This window comes from Notolepis coatsorum (genome assembly GCF_963971535.1).
Source record: "Notolepis coatsorum genome assembly, contig: SCAFFOLD_246, whole genome shotgun sequence".
Classification (NCBI taxonomy): Eukaryota; Metazoa; Chordata; class Actinopteri; order Aulopiformes; family Paralepididae; genus Notolepis; species Notolepis coatsorum.
In genome coordinates this window covers 61,743-80,471 of record NW_028170726.1, presented here as the reverse complement: position 1 = coordinate 80,471, position 18,729 = coordinate 61,743, and the positions used below count along the sequence as shown (strand labels likewise).

Genomic DNA, 18,729 nt, shown 5'->3' with positions numbered 1-18,729 from the left:
AAAGTCAGGACAAAGGATCCCCCCTCCCACACACCAGCCCACAGACCTCACGGAGACAACAACAAAGCCCCCCCCCTCCCTCCCCCACAGCAGCACCAGAAAACCATTACCTGGAACTTGAAGACATCAATAACACAGCTAATAAAAACGGACTACACATCTTTCACCTTAATGTGAACAGCATTAAGCATAAGCTGGACGAAATAAGAAACCTGTTTATGAGCGGTAAGGTAGACTTATTATGCTTTACTGAAACTAAACTTGATCCATCTGTAACAGACCCTGAAATAGAAATAGAGAACTATACTATAGTCCGTAATGACAGAAACCAGTATGGAGGTGGTGTTTGTATGTACATACATAAGGACACCAAATTCATTACCCGTACTGACCTTCATCATGAGACAATTGAAACCGTATGGGTGGAAATTTTATTTGAAAGGGCAAAATCTGTTCTAGTCGGCACAATATACAGACCGCCAGATCAAACTGGCTTTTATGATACTATGGATGTGTGCTTAGCTGGAGCTGAGGATGCGGAAAAAATTCTTATTGGGGATTGGAACACGGATATGCAACAAAAAGATGCACCCGTCTTCAAATCCTTCAATAGGTTTTGTGATCTGCACGGCCTCAGCCAACTAATCACCCAACCCACAAGGATATGTGAATCAACTCAGACTACCATTGACCTCATACTGACCTCTGACAAGTCCAAGATATCCAATAAAGGGTTATAGCATGCGGGTTAAGTGATCATTATATGATATTCTGTACCCGCAAAAAAGCTAAAACTAAAGGCTGGCTGTCACAAAACAGTCACATCTAGAGACCTCAAAACCTACTCTAGCGAGGCCTTTAACCTTGAACTGGAGAGTCTGGACTGGTCAGATGAACTCAATGGTACACTGGTTGAAGAAACTTGGCTTGGCTTCAAAACCAAATTTTCATCAATACTAAACAACATGGCCCCCCTAAGAACCACCAGGGTAAAAAATCGCGCTGAGCCATGGATGCACACTGAAATACTGACGCTATGAAAGCCAGAGACAAAAAATGCTCTGAGTTTCGTAAAAGTCAGTCAAAGCTTACCAAAAGCACGAGCAGTGAACTCCAAGACCACGTGACTGAACTCAAACTAGAAAGAAACAGACTAAGAAATGACGTAAACTCCATGATCAAAACTGCTAAAAAAAATTTCATCAATGACAAAACCGAGGAAAACAAAAATAAACCACGTGAACTTTGGAAATTACTCAACAATCAACTAGGCTGCAGTAAAAAACTCAAAACCAGGTTCTCAAACATAAACATAAAGACGGACAACACGCTCATCACAGACAAGCTGGATGTAGCCAATTACTTAAACACTTTCTTCACAAACATAGCCACAACACTGGTAAACAAACTACCCTCCCACTCAGGGCAGTATGGGGTAGAACACATAGTAGCATACTACAAGAACCTAGGCGTCCACAAAGACGACTTCAAACTGGAAATAGTAACTACAGATGAGGTACTCAAAAAACTGAGCGCCCTCCAACCAAACAAGGCCACTGGCCATGACAACATCCCCTCCAAATTCCTCAGAGACTCAGCAGCAGCCATCACCCCAGTCATCACACACATAATAAACCTCTCCATAAAACAGGGACACGTCCCCAAGGACTTCAAAATTGCGAGAGTAACACCCCTGCACAAAAAGGGCAGCAAATTAGACCCGGGTAACTACCGCCCTGTTTCTATCCTTACATCCATCTTGAAAGTCATGGAAAAAATAGTATACGAACAGATCGAAAAGTACCTCGCGGAAAAAAATCTAATCTACGAATTCCAATCTGGCTTCAGAACATCCCACTCCACTGACACATGCCTTCTCTACTTGAACGACCACATCAAACAAGAGGTGGACGCGGGCAAATACTGCGGCATGGTCATGCTGGACCTACAAAAGGCCTTCGACACTGTCAATCACACCATTCTGATTGACAAGCTAAAAGCAATTGGTTTTGATAGTTTATCAGTGAGCTGGATACAATCCTACCTGGAGGGGAGGGAACAGATGGTGGAAGTAAACGGTACACTATCCCCCCCCCTCACAGTGAGCTGTGGTGTTCCACAAGGAAGCATACTAGGACCGCTACTATTCCTAATTTATGCAAATGACATGTCGTCAGCTTGTGACTGCAACTTGTTCCTGTTTGCGGACGACTCAGCCCTGCTGGTCTCTGACAAGAACAAGTTACAGGTTGAAAAAGCCCTCAGCTCGGAACTAGGCAAAATCTGCATATGGCTCGCCGACAACAAACTATCATTACACATGGGCAAAACAGAGTCCATTCTCTTCGGTTCAAATAACAAACTCAGCAAGACCGACGGCTTCTCGGTTACAGTGGGTGACAATATTATCACAAGGAAAGATGAAATTACCTACCTGGGTTCCATCCTAGAGGCTAATCTTTCCTGTGACAAAATGGCATCCAATGTAATAAAAAAAGTCAACCAACGAACGCGATTCTTGTACCGGATCTCCTCTCTGGTAAACAAGAATACCCTGAAGACTCTAGCAGGAGCACTCATTCAAGGGTACTACGACTATGCTTGCACCTCATGGTACCAAAGCACCTCAAAGGCACTAAAAAACAAATTACAAACATCTCAAAACAAGCTAGTCAGACTACTACTTGACCTGACTCCTAGAACCCACCTCACCCCTGCCCACTTTGACAACCTAGGATGGCTTAGAGTAGACGACAGAGTACAGCAACTTGCAATGGGCCTGGTCTACAAGATACACTACGCGACCAAGGTACCCATGTACATGTCAAAATACTTCCCAAAGGTCAGTGAATACCATGATCACAACACCAGAGGGAGCTCCACAAATCATGTAAAACCCAGATTCGGATCAAACAAGGGACTAAACACGTTTCGCAATTATGCCACATCAATGTGGAACACCCTGCCTAAAGCTGTAAAGGAATGTGAATCACTACCCACCTTCAAAAACACTCTCAAAAAACACCTACGTGAGACTGCAATTCGAAACTGGCCCCTACAAATGTCCTAACCTAGTTGTACAGTAAATGACCAAGTAAGGCTTTGTCAATATTCAAATGTACAGTGTAAAATGTGTGTGTGTCCCCTTCCCAACCCCCCCCCCCCCCACCTCCAATGTACAGCCCTCACCCAACCCACCCAACCCCACCCCACCCAACCAACCTCCTCCAATGTACAGTTTCTATGCCAAATGTATATACACTCCTTTTCTGGACACTTTTGTATCACAAACAGTACTGTATTTGCAAATCTGATATGTCATAAATGTATAGATGTAGCAGTACTGTCTATCTGTATGTCATGTATGTCATATATGTTATGATGAATTGAAAATGGGGGACCCTGATGTAAACAAGTCGAAAGTCTTTCTCTGGTCTGCATCCCCTTAACAATTGTATGTATTGAGCTGTACTGTACTGTACCCATTCTGCAATCTGTTAATAAACTTTTCAATCAATCAATCAATCAAAGGTTAACCTTCTGTAGTATGATAGTAAAGGGTTAACCTTCTGTAGTGTGATAGTAAAGGGTTAACCTTCTGTATTGTCGCAGTGAAAGGGTTAACTCCAATTACCCAAGCAGAAAATGTACATGTTAATGTAACGGAGCAGTCCTTCAAATCAATTTGAGTGGCAAGAGCACAACCTCTGTGTATAAGAGAATCAATAACGCACCCCCCCCCCCCCCCCCCCCCCCTCCGGCTCATTGATTGGTTGCAGAAAACGTGCCATGCTGCCACATGTCACATGATGACCCAGGGGGCCGTGGGGCAGCAGCACACGTATGATGTCACCACCATGTGCCTGAGCAGCACGCTGACCTACTTACCTGCGCTGCCTAGGGGAGTAGGAGGAGGAGGAGGGGGAGGAGGAGGGATGAGGGGCACGGGGAGGAGGAGGAGGAGGGAGGAGGAGGGGGAGGAGGGAGGAGGAGGAGGAGGAGGAGGAGGGGGAGTAGGAGGAGGGATGAGGGGCAAGGGGAGGAGGAGGAGAAGGGGGAGGAGGAGAAGGGGGAGGAGGAGGAGGGGGAGGAGGAGGTGGAGGAGAGGAGGAGGAGGAAGTGGAGGAGGAGGAGGTGGAGGAGAAGAAAGAGGAGGAGGGAGGAAGAGGAGGAGGGGCAGTAGGAGGAGGAGAGAGGAGGAGGGGCAGTAGGAGGAGGAGGAGGAGGAGGAGGAGGAGGAGGAGGTCCTCCTCGCCGCCCTGGTCAGGGTCTCCTCCTCCCAGGGAGGATCTGGGAGATGAGTCCACGCCATGGGGTGCCTGGAGAGCGCCTTCGGACCCTACTGCCGGAGGGACCCTAGTCGGGGTTCCTGCACCGGGTCCTACACCGAGTCCTGTGCCGGGTCCTGCCGTCGGGGAGCCTCCAGTTCGGGGTTCGGCGGTGGGTCCCAGGTCCCACTCCTGAGCCATTGCCTCTACCCTCCCTCCCCCCCAGCTCCAGCCCTCCTCGTCGACCCTCTCCTCCCGGCCCAGTTCCCACGGGTCCCGTTCCTCGACCCCCCTTCCCCCAACCCCTCTTCGTCGGCGCTGCGTCCCACCCTTCCACCCTGCCCGTTCCTGGGGGGCCTGGCTGGCCGCCTGGGAGTCGTTCATCGAGGGGAGGGTACTGTAACGCTTCCCCCGGTCCTGTTGGACCTTCACAACTCCCCTTTAGAACTCCTGTCAATAACAATTCACCACTACACACTACAACACTTTCACCTGGTGGGCTGATCCAGATGTGGCAGATCTGGGATCAGCTCACTCACTTGTTGAATATTATTTGCCTCCACTTATGTGTTGTTTATTCATTGTCTTTGTTGTCTGTATTATTTCCACTGTGTTAGACTTGTGTCCCTACTGTCTGTGTTTTGTAAATGTGTTTTAGTCTTGTATGTCTCTGTTTGTACATTCACTATAGTAATTCCCCTGTGCGTTCTGTCTTCTGTCAGTTCTGTCTACCACACCTGTGTCTTGTTAGCAATCACCCTCTGTCTCTAATTAGTGTTTGTATTTAGGTGTTGTGGGCCCAGCATTCACTTGCTGGGTCATTGTTTCACGTTATCCTTTATCAATTCTTGCAAGTAAAGCTTTTGTTATCCCACCGCTGTTTCCTGCCTGCCTTCTTTAAGTTCTCTGTGTGATATATCTGTAATTGGGTTCCATTTCATCATGCCACCAAAGCGCAACCGTAACACACTAAGATGTTAGTAAAAAAAAATTTTTTGGTCTCCCTGATGTTGACTCCTTAGCCACAGCCTTGGGTTGTTTACTGGACGAGTGTTTCATAACGGCCATTGTGTGGGCCGGTTTCGGGGCCGGTGTGTGGGCCGGTGCGTGGGCTGGTGCGTGGGCCGGTGTGTGGGCTGGTGCGTCTGAATGTCCCGGGCTGAATTTGTGTCCTTTGACAAAAGTACAAAGTTCCCTAAAATGTAAATACTGAAGTAAAGCACCTGGAAATTGTACTTAAGTACAGATGGGTCACTTTAGACCACCGCTTATTGTAAACCCACCCTACCTTAACCTCATTGGATACGGTGCATGACGCCCAAATACAATTTAATTAGCAAACTGACAGAGGAAATAAATTCAGGTCCCCTTTAAGCTGAAAGTGTAGACTGGGCGATCAGAGCTGTGTGAGGAACATGTCACCTAGTCAAAGTCACATGACCATATGCCAGACCAGAGGAATACCCATATCAGATGAACATCATTTCATGCAATAAATGTAATTTGTTTTGGTAAATTTGCCCTGGGCCCCGTTCCTCGTACCTGGATAACTGAGTTAGCCGGATAACTTTAACTGGATAACTGAGTTAGCCGGACTTTCCGGTTCCCCGTACCTGGATTTTCCAAATCACCATGACAACAGATCCAAAAGTTTGAGCCTGGTCGAAAGCAGAGTTTAAGTTCAAGTTAGCCTGAACCATCGCCACGCCCCCGCAAAGAAGTGACAGCCCGTTTCCTGAAATTATTCCCACAGTCTACGATCTGCATTATACCATTCTGAATTACGTTTTTGTGCTCCATTCTTCCAGAGGGGGCTTTTGAAATGTAAAATAGACCCAAAATGCTGATACTAAATTCACTTTGTCCTAAATAATGCACGTTATATATACCGTGGCGCTCGCTCGTGCGATGTACACATTATGTGGTTATTTTAATTGTAACTGGGATTAAGATGTCTGATGAGATGCGCTGTTTGACGGATTTGAGAAATTGAATGAGCCGTTGACGTCACATTAATGAATGAGGATAAAGAGATATAACTTCATTCAAAACAAAGAATATTCTAAACACGGGTCTCTCGTTCATTAATGTATAAACAATGAATTTATCCCATCTGGCACAGTGGCTCAGCGGTAGTGCTCAAACCTGGCAACCCGGCGACCGGGGTTTGAAACCCTGTCTTTCCAATATAAATTTTTGGAATATAATATTAATGATTATACGCAAAGGTAGCATAGTTTTAAGTTAAAATATTATAAATCTACATGCATTGAGGATGTCATTCTTTATATAGCTCTCAACGTGCACCAAATTGAATTATTCCTATATTGCAAAAAGAAGGAGATGACTGGGTCTCGAACCCCGGTCGTCTGCGTGAAAGTCAAAAGAACAACCCGTTAGACCACAGAGAAGATAAGTAAAAGATCGACCATACATCAATCAATGGGTAAGGGAGCCGTATCGTTATTATGTATAACAGTTTAACTAATTATTTTCGCTAGCAAGATCTCATTTGATTATTCAATCCAGCAGGCAAGTTTAAAGAAATATAATCTGATTGATTGAGGTAATGAGGGACTTGAAATTAGCCTATAGATAACGCATTTAACTTGTCGGCGAGGCGATTGAGCCGTACTGCAATATGTTAATAAAGTTCTAAATCAATTAATCAATCAATGCCGCTAGAGAATCAGATTCTCTGCTATCGATACGTGCTGGCTTTTCAACTGAAGCGGCCGCGCGCATTTAGCCTGGGTCGCAAGTCTGGCTTGAGTTAACGAGACCGAATCCACCTTCGAGGAACAGGAAAATCCCGGCTTCAAACATCGGGTTAACTGAAGCTGGATAATGACATCTTGATCGACTTAGTTGAACCAGGTACAAGAAACAGGGCCCTGATCTGGCCTTAGGGATACATTGCTACCGAGGGCAGATCTCAAAATGTGAAGTTAATGTTCTTTACTAGTCTTGTGACTTAACACCTAACAAAGTTGTCATTGAGCAGTGGTGGATTATTTGGCCATCAAGGGAAATAATAAGTGCACTAATCTGGTTCAAAAGCAAATCCCCCACGTTATGAATCATACAACTAGCACATGATTTGGCATTAGGTTGCCATGGACTGGATTCCTTTTGTGAAAAAGCATCATCTTCCACACAAGCCGAGTATATCACACTTCACTTGTCAAATTTCATAATAAAATCATTTGAGACCTTGCATTTCAGTCATTTGTGTCAAGAATCAGTGAATTGAAGACCAGATAATCAATCACTAGTTTACACCAAGACCAAGATTAAGCAAAACTTTATTATTATTACATGTAAAAAAAAATCTGGTAGCTGTATAGTGGAACTCTTTGAACTTCACCCACCCATCAATCTATCTGTACAAAATAATAATAATAATTCTGGTAGCTGTATAGTGGAACTCTTTGAACTACACCCACCCATCAATCTATATTTAATATATAGTGGAACTCTTTGAACTACACCTACCCATCAATCTATCTGTAAAACATAATAATAATAATAATTCTGGTAGCTGTATAGTGGAACTCTTTGAACTACACCCACCCATCAATTATCTTTAATATATAGTGGAACTCTTTGAACTACACCCACCCATCAATCTATCTTTAATAGATAGTGGAACTCTTTGAACTACACTCATCAACAGACAAGAGAAGAGCCAGCAAAAAGGTGACAAAACATAAGGACAGATGATGGAAACACACTGGAAAGGTCATCTGACAGGTCAGTGAATTACACAGCTTGGTAGAGGCACCATTACACCCAATTTAAGCTACATCCTCCTCCTCTCCCTCCTCGTCGAACTCGCCCTCCTCGTCTGCCGTGGCGTCCTGGTACTGCTGGTACTCCGACACCAGGTCGTTCATGTTGCTCTCCGCCTCGGTGAACTCCATCTCATCCATGCCCTCTCCGGTATACCAATGGAGGAAGGCCTTGCGCCTGAACATGGCGGTGAACTGCTCGGAGATGCGCTTGAACAGCTCCTGGATGGCCGTGCTGTTGCCGATGAAGGTGGCCGCCATCTTGAGGCCGCGGGGAGGGATGTCGCAGACGGCGGTCTTCACGTTGTTGGGGATCCACTCAACAAAGTAGCTGCTGTTCTTATTCTGTATATTCAGCATCTGCTCGTCGACCTCCTTCATGGACATGCGGCCGCGGAAAATGGTCGCCACGGTGAGGTAGCGTCCGTGACGGGGGTCGCAGGCGGCCATCATGTTCTTGGCGTCGAACATCTGCTGGGTGAGCTCTGGGACCGTCAGGGATCTGTACTGCTGGCTGCCCCTGGCGGTGAGCGGGGCGAACCCGGGCATGAAGAAGTGCAGCCGGGGGAACGGGACCATGTTGACGGCCAGCTTGCGCAGGTCGGCGTTGAGCTGTCCGGGGAACCTGAGGCAGGTGGTGACGCCGCTCATGGTGGCCGACACCAGGTGGTTGAGGTCGCCGTATGAGGGGGTTGTAAGTTTGAGGGTGCGGAAGCAAATGTCGTACAAGGCCTCGTTGTCAATGCAGAAGGTCTCGTCTGTGTTTTCTACGAGCTGGTGGACCGACAGCGTAGCATTGTAAGGCTCAACGACTACGTCCGACACTTTGGGCGACGGCACCACGCTGAAAGTGTTCATGATGCGGTCTGGATATTCTTCACGGATCTTGCTGATGAGCAGGGTGCCCATGCCAGAGCCTGTGCCGCCGCCCAGGGAGTGTGTGAGCTGGAAGCCCTGCAGGCAGTCACAGTTCTCCGCCTCCTTCCTCACCACGTCCATCACAGAGTCCACCAGCTCCGCGCCTTCCGTGTAGTGGCCCTTCGCCCAGTTGTTACCTGCACCGCTCTGGCCTGCAAACAACAACAACACATCAGCACTAATCTCACAGGACCAGTGGTGGAACATAGTTTATTTACATTTACCAAGTAAAAAACGTAGAAATACCCAGATGAAAACCTCAGGTCTTAAAATTCACAATTCTACCTCGGTAAGAGAAAGAAAGTGATATTGAATCATCATCATCTTTGTTTTATGTCCCTATTTTCCCACTACAGTGAAGTTGGACGGACAATGACTCCACGCCACTGGAGTAATTATTTTTGGTTTGTAGCTAGTTTTATACCTCGGCTTCCTTACAGGTAACCCCATTGTCAGTGAGGACCTAGCCATTGCGTATTCCTACACACAAGTCAGTGCGGTTTTCTTTCAGGGTTCTCCCCTTAGCCTTTGCGTATCCCTATGCACACACACAAGGCAGTGCGGCCCCTGTATCCCTAGGTAGGGAGGCTAGAGAGGGTACCAACACTTGCCCAAGGTGGACCCTCAGACTAGTGGAGGGAAGGAGTTGTCTTAATTCTCCATTCTAGTTCGGCTTCAGCTAGAACTAGCCACTGAATATAAAGTATTTCTTTATTAAGTATAAAAATGTAATGTGTATATATTCTATCATCAATGTCCTCTTGAAGTTTGACAAGACTTAAAATGTGAATCCGCTTCATCTACCCATGACACGTCTCGCATGAAAAATTATATTTCTTCAAAGTAATTGATAAATATTTCCATTGAAATGTAGTACAGTACAAAGTTCCCTCAAAAATGTACCTTGGTACAGTGCTTTTGAGTAAAAATTAGGGCTGTCAGTTTATCACGTTAATTAGATTAATTAATTACACAGCAAATTATCGCGTTATGAAAATGAACTCAAAATTAATTAATTAATTTTAATTTTTGTATCTCATTCATTCCATAAGATGTAGAATACACATTTACAGATTTTTTTTTAATAAGGCCCATTTGCATGTTCTTGGTATCTGATTCTAGGGACATCTATGGATCTCAGGGAATGTATTCACAGTGTCAGAAATACTGTGGGCTAGATCCACAAAGAATGGATTGCACAGTGCAAGTTGCACCCTTACTTACAATTCATTATGAATTGAAAATGGGGGACCCAGATGTAAACAAGACGAAAGTCTTTCTCTGGTCTGCATCCACTTAACAATTGTGTGTATTGAGCCATACTGTATTGTACCCATTCTGCAATCTGTTAATAACATTTTCATTCAATCAATCAATCAATCTGCACTGTGATTGATTGAATGAACATTTTATTTTGAGTAAATTGTAATGAACCAAATGAGATTATCAATAAAAAGATTTTTATCTTTGACTGTGAATAACACCATGCTCAAATTGACCAGACCTGAAAAATCTAAGCCAATTAATAGATGGAAGATGATTAAAGAGAATGTTTTGTAGATACAGTACTGAATTCTTCCATCCGGCAACATGCAATTTTAAATATGATTATAGAATATAGAACATCAGGCATAAAATGGTTATGCGATTAAAATGCGATTAATTCGATTAATTAATTACAAATCCTGTAATTAATTAGATACATTTTTTTAATCGCCTGACAGCACTAGTAAAAATACTTTACACCATTGCACAGGACATGTGGCAACATTAAATGTAACATGTCTGGCTGTGTGACGTCAACTTGTCAGCATGAACAGTACCAGGATAGCTTAGCACAATAGCTTAGACATTGCTTTTGGGATTTGGCACAAACTAATTTATTATTTACAAATTATACAATAAGGACTATGGCCATACAGTATTATTCAATATACACAACTATATTAAAACTACTAGCCACATCGTTACTAGGGAAACTACTATAACAAGTTGACCCTTGATGCTGCCGTCTGACGTCAGTTGGAACAGGAAGTGAAGAAGTCACTGGCTCAGTGTCACGATCAGGACTCAAGCCTGCCAGATGAGGAGCAATCAGCGCAGCTGCAAGGGATCACCTCATCAGGCAGGCCCTATATCACCTGGCAGATCCAGTCATCCTGTGTCGCAGTGTTAAACTGCCTTCCCAGGTACGACGTCTCGACCTGAAGCTCTGCTACCCGCTCTTGTTGAATTCCCTGTTCTAACCTCCCTCTCTTGTGCCCAAGGACATCCGTTCCAGTGTCAACCAGGACCTCCGTTCCAGCGTGCCCGTCTGGACCCCCTGGTGCTTGACTACGGAGTTCCTGCTATCAACCCCGACACAACCAGTGTCTCCCATCCTCTCATACTGCACGAGGAGTGCACCTACTCAAGGACCATCTTGTACTGCCCAAGGAGTACCCCTGTGCTACCCCCCCAAGAACATTCATCCCCGACTGTTGAACATTCTTACAGTTGTTACTTGTCTGTTTGGGGGGAACTATTAAAACACCCTAAACCGCTCCATTCTCTCTCCTCCTGTGTTCGGTATTGGGCTCCACAAGAACCCCTTTTCCTCACAGAACACTGCGACCATGACGTCGAACCCAGCGCCACAGGACGCCGGGGAATGGAGCAGGAACATCCAGGCCGCCGTCAGCGGACACGCCATTCTGGTAAATAAAGACACACAACTACTGGAGGAAGCCCTGTCCCAGCTCCGCACCCTCACGCTCAGCTCCACGGAGCGAGACAAACAATTTGAACAATTCACTGCATATGTGGCATCCCAGCTAGTCATTCCCCCCGTTGTCTCTCCACCCATGGTGTCTCCACCTGTTGCATCCCAGTACAGGGAGCCCCACTTACCCGCGCCAGAGCGCTACGACGGAAACATTGCCAAGTGTCGTGCCTTTCTCTACCAATGCAATTTAGTATTTGGGCAACAACCACTAACTTACCAGAGCGACAAATCCAAGATCTCCTACCTGTCTGGTTTGCTCACGGGTCCTGCGTTAGAGTGGGCAACCGCCCTCCACTTCAGTAATTCCCCTCTCTGCGATTCGTACTCCAATTACATCGGCGACATGCGAAAGGTTTCAGATAGAACGGCCGCTTTATTCACCATCCGCCAAGGACACCGCAGCGTGAGCGAGTATGCTATTGAATTCCGTATCCTGGCAGCTGGTTCCCAGTGGACCGACGAGCCATTACTAGGGGCTTTCCGCCAGGGCCTCAGCGACGTCCTAAAAGACGAATTGGCGTCTTTGATTAACAATTCGATTAACTTGGCCAGAGATTTGGACGCGCGTCTTCGTGAGCGCCGCCGTGAAAAAGCCAGCACCGTCAACAGTGTGCCGCTGCAGAGCCGCAGATCCGGGGCACACCGTTAACAGTGTGCCGCTGCAGAGCCGCAGAGCAGACGACTCGGAGCCTATGGAACTCGACCACTCTCGCCTCCCTCTCCGCGAACGCCCTCACAGACTCAGGTCAGGCGCATGTCTGTACTGCGGGCAACTAAGCCACTCCATCGCTTCATGTTCGGTTCGCCCAAACGACGGGGCTCGACAGTGAAGCTGGGCGCATGCACAAGCCTTAAATTTGTTCCCAGCTCCGGTCCGAATATGCAATTCAGTGCCACACTCTACCACAACGGTCAATCACTCCCTCTGTCCGTGCTGGTCGACTCGGGCGCAGATGAAAACTCATTGACGCTGGGATAGTGTCCCACTACCACATTGCCACCGACGCCTTGCCAATCCCCCGCGATGCTCAAGGCCTAAACGGGAGGTTGCTCTCGCAAATAACCCACCACACCACGCCTCTCCGCCTTCAACTCTCCGGTAATCATAGCGAAGAGATCCGTTTCCACGTCATTGAATCCCCCCATAATCCCATCGTGCTAGGCATGCCGTGGCTAAAGCTACACAACCCTGTAATAAATTGGCCAACGGGCTCAGTCACGAGCTGGAGTGCTCACTGCCACGCCTCTTGTCTACGGTCGGCGCGGTCGCCACTGGCAGCCGCAGGCTCTCCCGTTCCCAACGAACCTATTGACCTTTCGACTGTTCCTCCAATTTATCACGACCTAGAGGCTGTGTTTAGTAAACAACAGGCTCTCTCCCTGCCACCTCATCGCCAGTACGACTGTGCTATTGATTTGCTCCCGGGAGCCCCGCTCCCCGCTAGTCGCCTGTTTAACCTCTCACGCCCAGAGAGAGAGAGTCTATGGAGAAATACGTCCACGAGTCCCTGGCCTCGGGCATTATTACCCCCTCCTCCTCTCCTGTCGGCGCGGGATTCTTTTTTGTGTCCAAAAAGGATGGCTCCATTCGCCTCTGTATTGACTACCGGGGTCTCAACAACATCACGGTCAAGAAAAAGTACCCCCTGCCATTGATTAACTCTGCTTTCGAACCCCTGCAAGGTGCCACCATTTTCTCGAAGTTGGACCTCAGAAATGCCTATCACCTTGTCCGCGTCCGGGAGGGAGACGAATGGAAGACGGCCTTTAAGACCCCGCTCGGACACTTCGAGTACAAGGTAATGCCTTTTGGCTTGACCAACGCCCCTGCTGTCTTCCAGGCCCTTGTCAACGATGTTCTCCGTGATGTCCTTAACCACTCTGTCTTTGTTTATCTGGACGACATCCTGATTTTCTCCCGCTCTATGGAAGAGCACATCCAGCATGTCCGCCGGGTCCTCCAACGCCTGCTGGAGAACAAGCTGTTCGTCAAGGCGGAGAAGTGTGAGTTCCACGTCTCCTCCATCGGGTTCCTTGGCTACATCATCGAGGGCGGCAAGATCCGGGCGGATCCCGAGAAGATCAAGGCGGTGACCGACTGGCCCCGTCCCACCAACGTCAAGCAGCTCCAGCGCTTCCTGGGGTTTGCCAAATTCTACTGATGTTTCATCAGGGACTACAGCCGGGTCGCTGCACCCCTGCCCCAACTCACCTCGCCTTCCGTGCCCTTCGTCTCGTCAGACAGAGTGGACTCCGCCTTCGCCGAGCTGCGCCAACGCTTCACCTCCGCGACCATCCTCGTCCAGCCGGACCCGTCCCGCCAGTTCGTGGTGGAGGTGGACGCCTCAAGTACCGGGGTAGGGGCGGTCCTTTTCCAACGCTCCGCTGTCGACCAGAGACTGCATCCCTGCGCCTTCTTCTCTCGCCGCCTGACCCCGGCGGAGGTCAATTACGACATCGGGAACCTGGAGCTCCTGGCAGTCAAACTGGCCCTGGAGGAATGGAGGCACTTGCTGGAGGGATCGGAAACCCCCTTCCTGGTCTGGACTGACCACAAGAACCTTGCATACGTCCAGACGGCCAAGCGCCTGAACTCCCGCCAGGCACGCTGGGCACTGCTCTTCACCAGGTTCAATTTCACCCTGACCTACTGGCCTGGCTCCAAGAACACCAAGCCGGACGCAGTCTCCAGGCAGTTTGTCCCCAAAGAGGGTTCCGCGCACCCGGAGACTATCCTCCCCTCCTCCTGCCTGGTGGCCGCCGCCACCTGGGAGATCCAGTCCGTCGTCCAGGAGGCCCAGCACGTCCAGCCTGATCCAGGTAACGGTCCACCTAACCGTCTTTTTGTCCCCAACCTTGTCCGCTCCCAGGTGCTCCAGTGGGTTCACGCTTCCCGGTTCGCCTGTCACCCTGGGATCGACCTTACCCTGTCCCTGCTGAAGCGGCACTTCTGGTGGGTCACCATGAGGGAGGACACCCGCGACTTCGTCCTGGCGTGTACCGTCTGTGCTCGTGGGAAGGCTTCCCACCAACCACCTGCCGGGCTCCTCCGGCCGCTCCCTGTTCCCGGTCGGCCCTGGTTGCACGTCGCCCTGGACTTCGTCACCGGCCTGCCTCCCTCACACGGTACCACAGTCATTCTCACCATCGTGGACCGTTTCTCGAAGGCCGTGCATTTTGTTGCTCTCCCCAAACTCCCCTCTGCTTCAGAAACCGCGGACCTGATGGTGCTCCACATCTTCCGTCTCCACGGGATCCCGGTGGACATAGTCTCCGACAGGGGCCCGCAGTTTATCTCCCAGGTATGGAAGGCCTTCTGCCGGGCCCTGGGGGCCACGGTCAGCCTCTCCTCCGGGTTCCACCCGCAGACCAGCGGTCAGTCGGAGCGGGCCAACCAGGACCTGGGATCCGCCCTCCGCTGCGTGACCACCCGGGACCCCTCCGACTGGAGTACGTTCCTGCCGTGGATCGAGTACGCCCACAACTCGCTGTCCTCCGCGGCCACAGGTCAGTCTCCCTTTGAGTCCTCCCTATGCTACCAACCCCCACTGTTCCCTGCTCAGGAAGAGGAGATTGCCGTGCCTTGGGTGCAGGACCACCTTCGCCCGTGCAGGAGGATATGGGGGGACACAAGGGTTACCGTCGCATCGCCGACCGTCACCGGACTCCGGCTCCCGACTACCAACCAGGTCAGATGGTTTGGCTCTCGTCCCGAGACCTACCACTGAAGTCATTATCCCGCAAACTCACCTCCCGTTTTGTTGGTCCGTATAAAATCCTGTCCATTATTAACCCCTCGGTCGTTAAGCTCCAGCTCCCCGCCATCATGCGCATTCACCCCTCCTTCCATGTGTCGCAGCTGAAGCCGGTTCTCTCCAGTCCCCTGTCTCCTCCCACTCCGGAGCCTCCCCCTCCTCTGATCATCGATGACCACCCGGCCTACATCGTCCACCAGCTGCTGGGCGTGCGTCCTCGGGGTCGTGGATACCAATATCTCATGGACTGGGAGGGCTACGGCCCGGAGGAGCGCAGCTGGGTCTCCCGAGGGATGATCCTGGACCCTGCAATCGTCCGGGACTTCCATCGCTGTCACCCGGACAAGCCTGGAGGGCCGCCAGGAGGCGCCCGTCGAGGGGGGGGGTCCTGTCACGATCAGGACTCAAGCCTGCCAGATGAGGAGCAATCAGCGCAGCTGCAAGGGATCACCTCATCAGGCAGGCTCTATATCACCTGGCAGATCCAGTCATCCTGTGTCGCAGTGCCTTCCCAGGTACGACGTCTCGACCTGAAGCTCTGCTACCCGCTCTTGTTGAATTCCCTGTTCTAATTTCCCTCTCTTGTGCCCAAGGACATCCATTCCAGTGTCAACCAGGACCTCCGTTCCAGCGTGCCCGTCTGGACCCCCTGGTGCTTGACTACGGAGTTCCTGCTATCAACCCCGACACAACCAGTGTCTCCCATCCTCTCATACTGCACGAGGAGTGCACCTACTCAAGGACCATCTCGTACTGCCCAAGGAGTACCCCTGTGCTACCCCCCCAAGAACATTCATCCCCGACTGTTGAACATTCTTACAGTTGTTACGTGTCTGTTTGGGGGGAACTATTAAAACACCCTAAACCGCTCCACTCTCTCTCCTCCTGTGTTCGCTATTGGGCTCCACAAGAACCCCTTTTCCTCACACTCAGGTTAAATCAAATTAAACCTGTAGCTACATCAGGCACAAACAATGGAGCGCCACTTAGTGGCCAAACAGGGCACTGCAACTAAATAACACAAATACAATCACATTGTGTCTGTCACACAATCTATGACAATTTCATTACCTACCGAACACAAAGTTGTCTGGTCTGAAGATCTGGCCGAAGGGTCCGGATCTCACTGAGTCCATAGTCCCTGGCTCTAGGTCGACAAGCACAGCACGGGGCACATATTTACCACCTAGGGGAAAGAGAGGGGAGAGCAAGTCAGAAAAAAACAAAAGCAATTGAACTCGGCTAAATGGAATGTTATCATCATCCAATTAGGAATTCCCAAAATTAAAAGTTACCTGATGCTTCATTGTAGTAGACATTGATCCTGTCCAACTGCAGGTCACTGTCTCCGCAGTATGTGCCCGTTGGGTCAATGCCGTGTTCATCACTAATCACCTCCCAGAACTGAAAGAGATGTCATTGAATTAAGTAAGCATTAAGCAATAATATACAAGCAATGGCAAAAACCCTATTATTCTTCCAAGCCCAGGGGATCAACTACTTCCATGTTTACGTAATATGTTAAATTTTTCACAATTTAGAACACATGTCGTCATCATTAGTAGACTGTCTGTCACTGGTGCAGAAATGTGAAAATATCCCTCCGTGCAGCACTGAACCGCTGGCTGAAATCCATAAACGACCATTTTGAAATGTCCGTGCAGACGTCATTGACTAACCGCCCACATCCGGGGCGCGCCGCGCACTCAATGAATTGCATAAAGAGCAGGCCGTTGAGCATTAATTATGAAAGAAAAACATCACAATAATGTTTTAACTGCGACGATTAAGGTCGTTGGGAGTTTCGTTACAACTGCAATACTTTAATTACCTACTTCTTTTTTTGCGCATTGCAGTGGGCCAAATGTATCGTAACGTTAAATTAAGCTTATTCATGTAAAAAATATACGTCTTCATTTAGTAATCCAAAACATATGGGCCAAAATAGATTTATAATATACTTCATAATTTACATAATCTGGATAGTTTCGAGAAAATATTTCAACCGTTGTCACAAATAATGTCGCAAAAATGGCTAAATGAAATGATGCGAAGTGATTTGACAAAACATCACCACAATATCAATGTGCAACAACAATATAATTGAAAACAGATGACAATTATTTGACAAGAAGAAGGCCAGCTCATACACAAGTGACATTGGTAACGGCAGGGTGTGGTACTGTGGTTACAGACACGCACACAAAGCACCGGGCTCTGAACTAACCTTCAACCGAGGATTCTGCCTTATCTTGGATATTAAACACAGAATATTTACTAACCTTGGCTCCAATCTGGTTTCCACACTGACCGGCTTGGAGATGGACAATTTCCCTCATTTTGTCTGGAGGTAGAAGAACAAGTATTATCACAACAAGGGAAGATGAGTTGAGAGTGTTAATTTTGTTGACTAAATTGATGACGAAAGATGTTCGTCAACTAAGGTTTTTTTCATGACGACAACGAGACGTGACGTCACGTTATTGAAGACCATGTGACGCCAACGCGACTAAATAGTTAATTATTAGTGCTGTCAAACGATTAAAATATTTAACTCGATTAATCGCATGATTGTCCATAGTTAACTCGCGATTAATTGCAAATTAATCGCATTTTTATTTTTAATTATTTTTTTACCTTAAACAGATCTTTTTCAAGTTCCAAGTTTTAATACTCTTATCAACATGCGAGTCAACAAATGCTTGCTTTGTGCAGCCATTTAACACAAAAGGATGACCCTCATGCATTGCAAATTTGCATCAAATTCAAAACAGAGTGATGCACAAAATAACTTAAAAGAAAATAATAATTTAAAACAATGAATAAAGTGTGCATGAAATAATAGGGGAAAGAAAACGTTAGGAACTTGTTACATTCACACACACAAGGGCTGATTAATCACACACCCCCCTCTCTCCCTCACACACACACTCTCCCAGCTTTTTTTCTTTTTTGCCCCTTCCTCATCTCTCTCACCCCCCTCTCTCTATATATCTCACACACACACACACACACTTCAGAAACAAACATAGTATCAATGAGAGCATCAATAATACACCTGAGTGAAGTCTAGTAATTTTTTTTTTTTTTTTTTTTTTTTTTAAGTTAATCTTGAGTTAAAAAAATTAGTGGCATTAATAGAATCGGGAGTTAACGCGATATTACCGCGATATATTTGACAGCCTTATTAATTATATATCGTTGACCACAACTGAGTACACAAAAATGTAGTT

At 47.8% G+C, this 18,729-nt stretch overlaps 1 protein-coding gene across 1 annotated transcript; it reads right to left on the bottom strand.

Annotated features, from left to right (window-relative positions):
- Positions 1-7,980: 7,980 nt before the first annotated feature.
- Positions 7,981-17,835, bottom strand: LOC311248457 (tubulin beta-1 chain-like; the record flags this gene model as incomplete). Its single annotated transcript, XM_084339333.1, has 4 exons — positions 7,981-9,129; positions 16,572-16,682; positions 16,792-16,900; positions 17,779-17,835. 4 exons carry the CDS (start codon positions 17,833-17,835, stop codon positions 8,066-8,068), a joined length of 1,341 nt encoding a protein of 446 aa, XP_084195459.1. The 3' UTR covers positions 7,981-8,065.
- Positions 17,836-18,729: the final 894 nt, after the last annotated feature.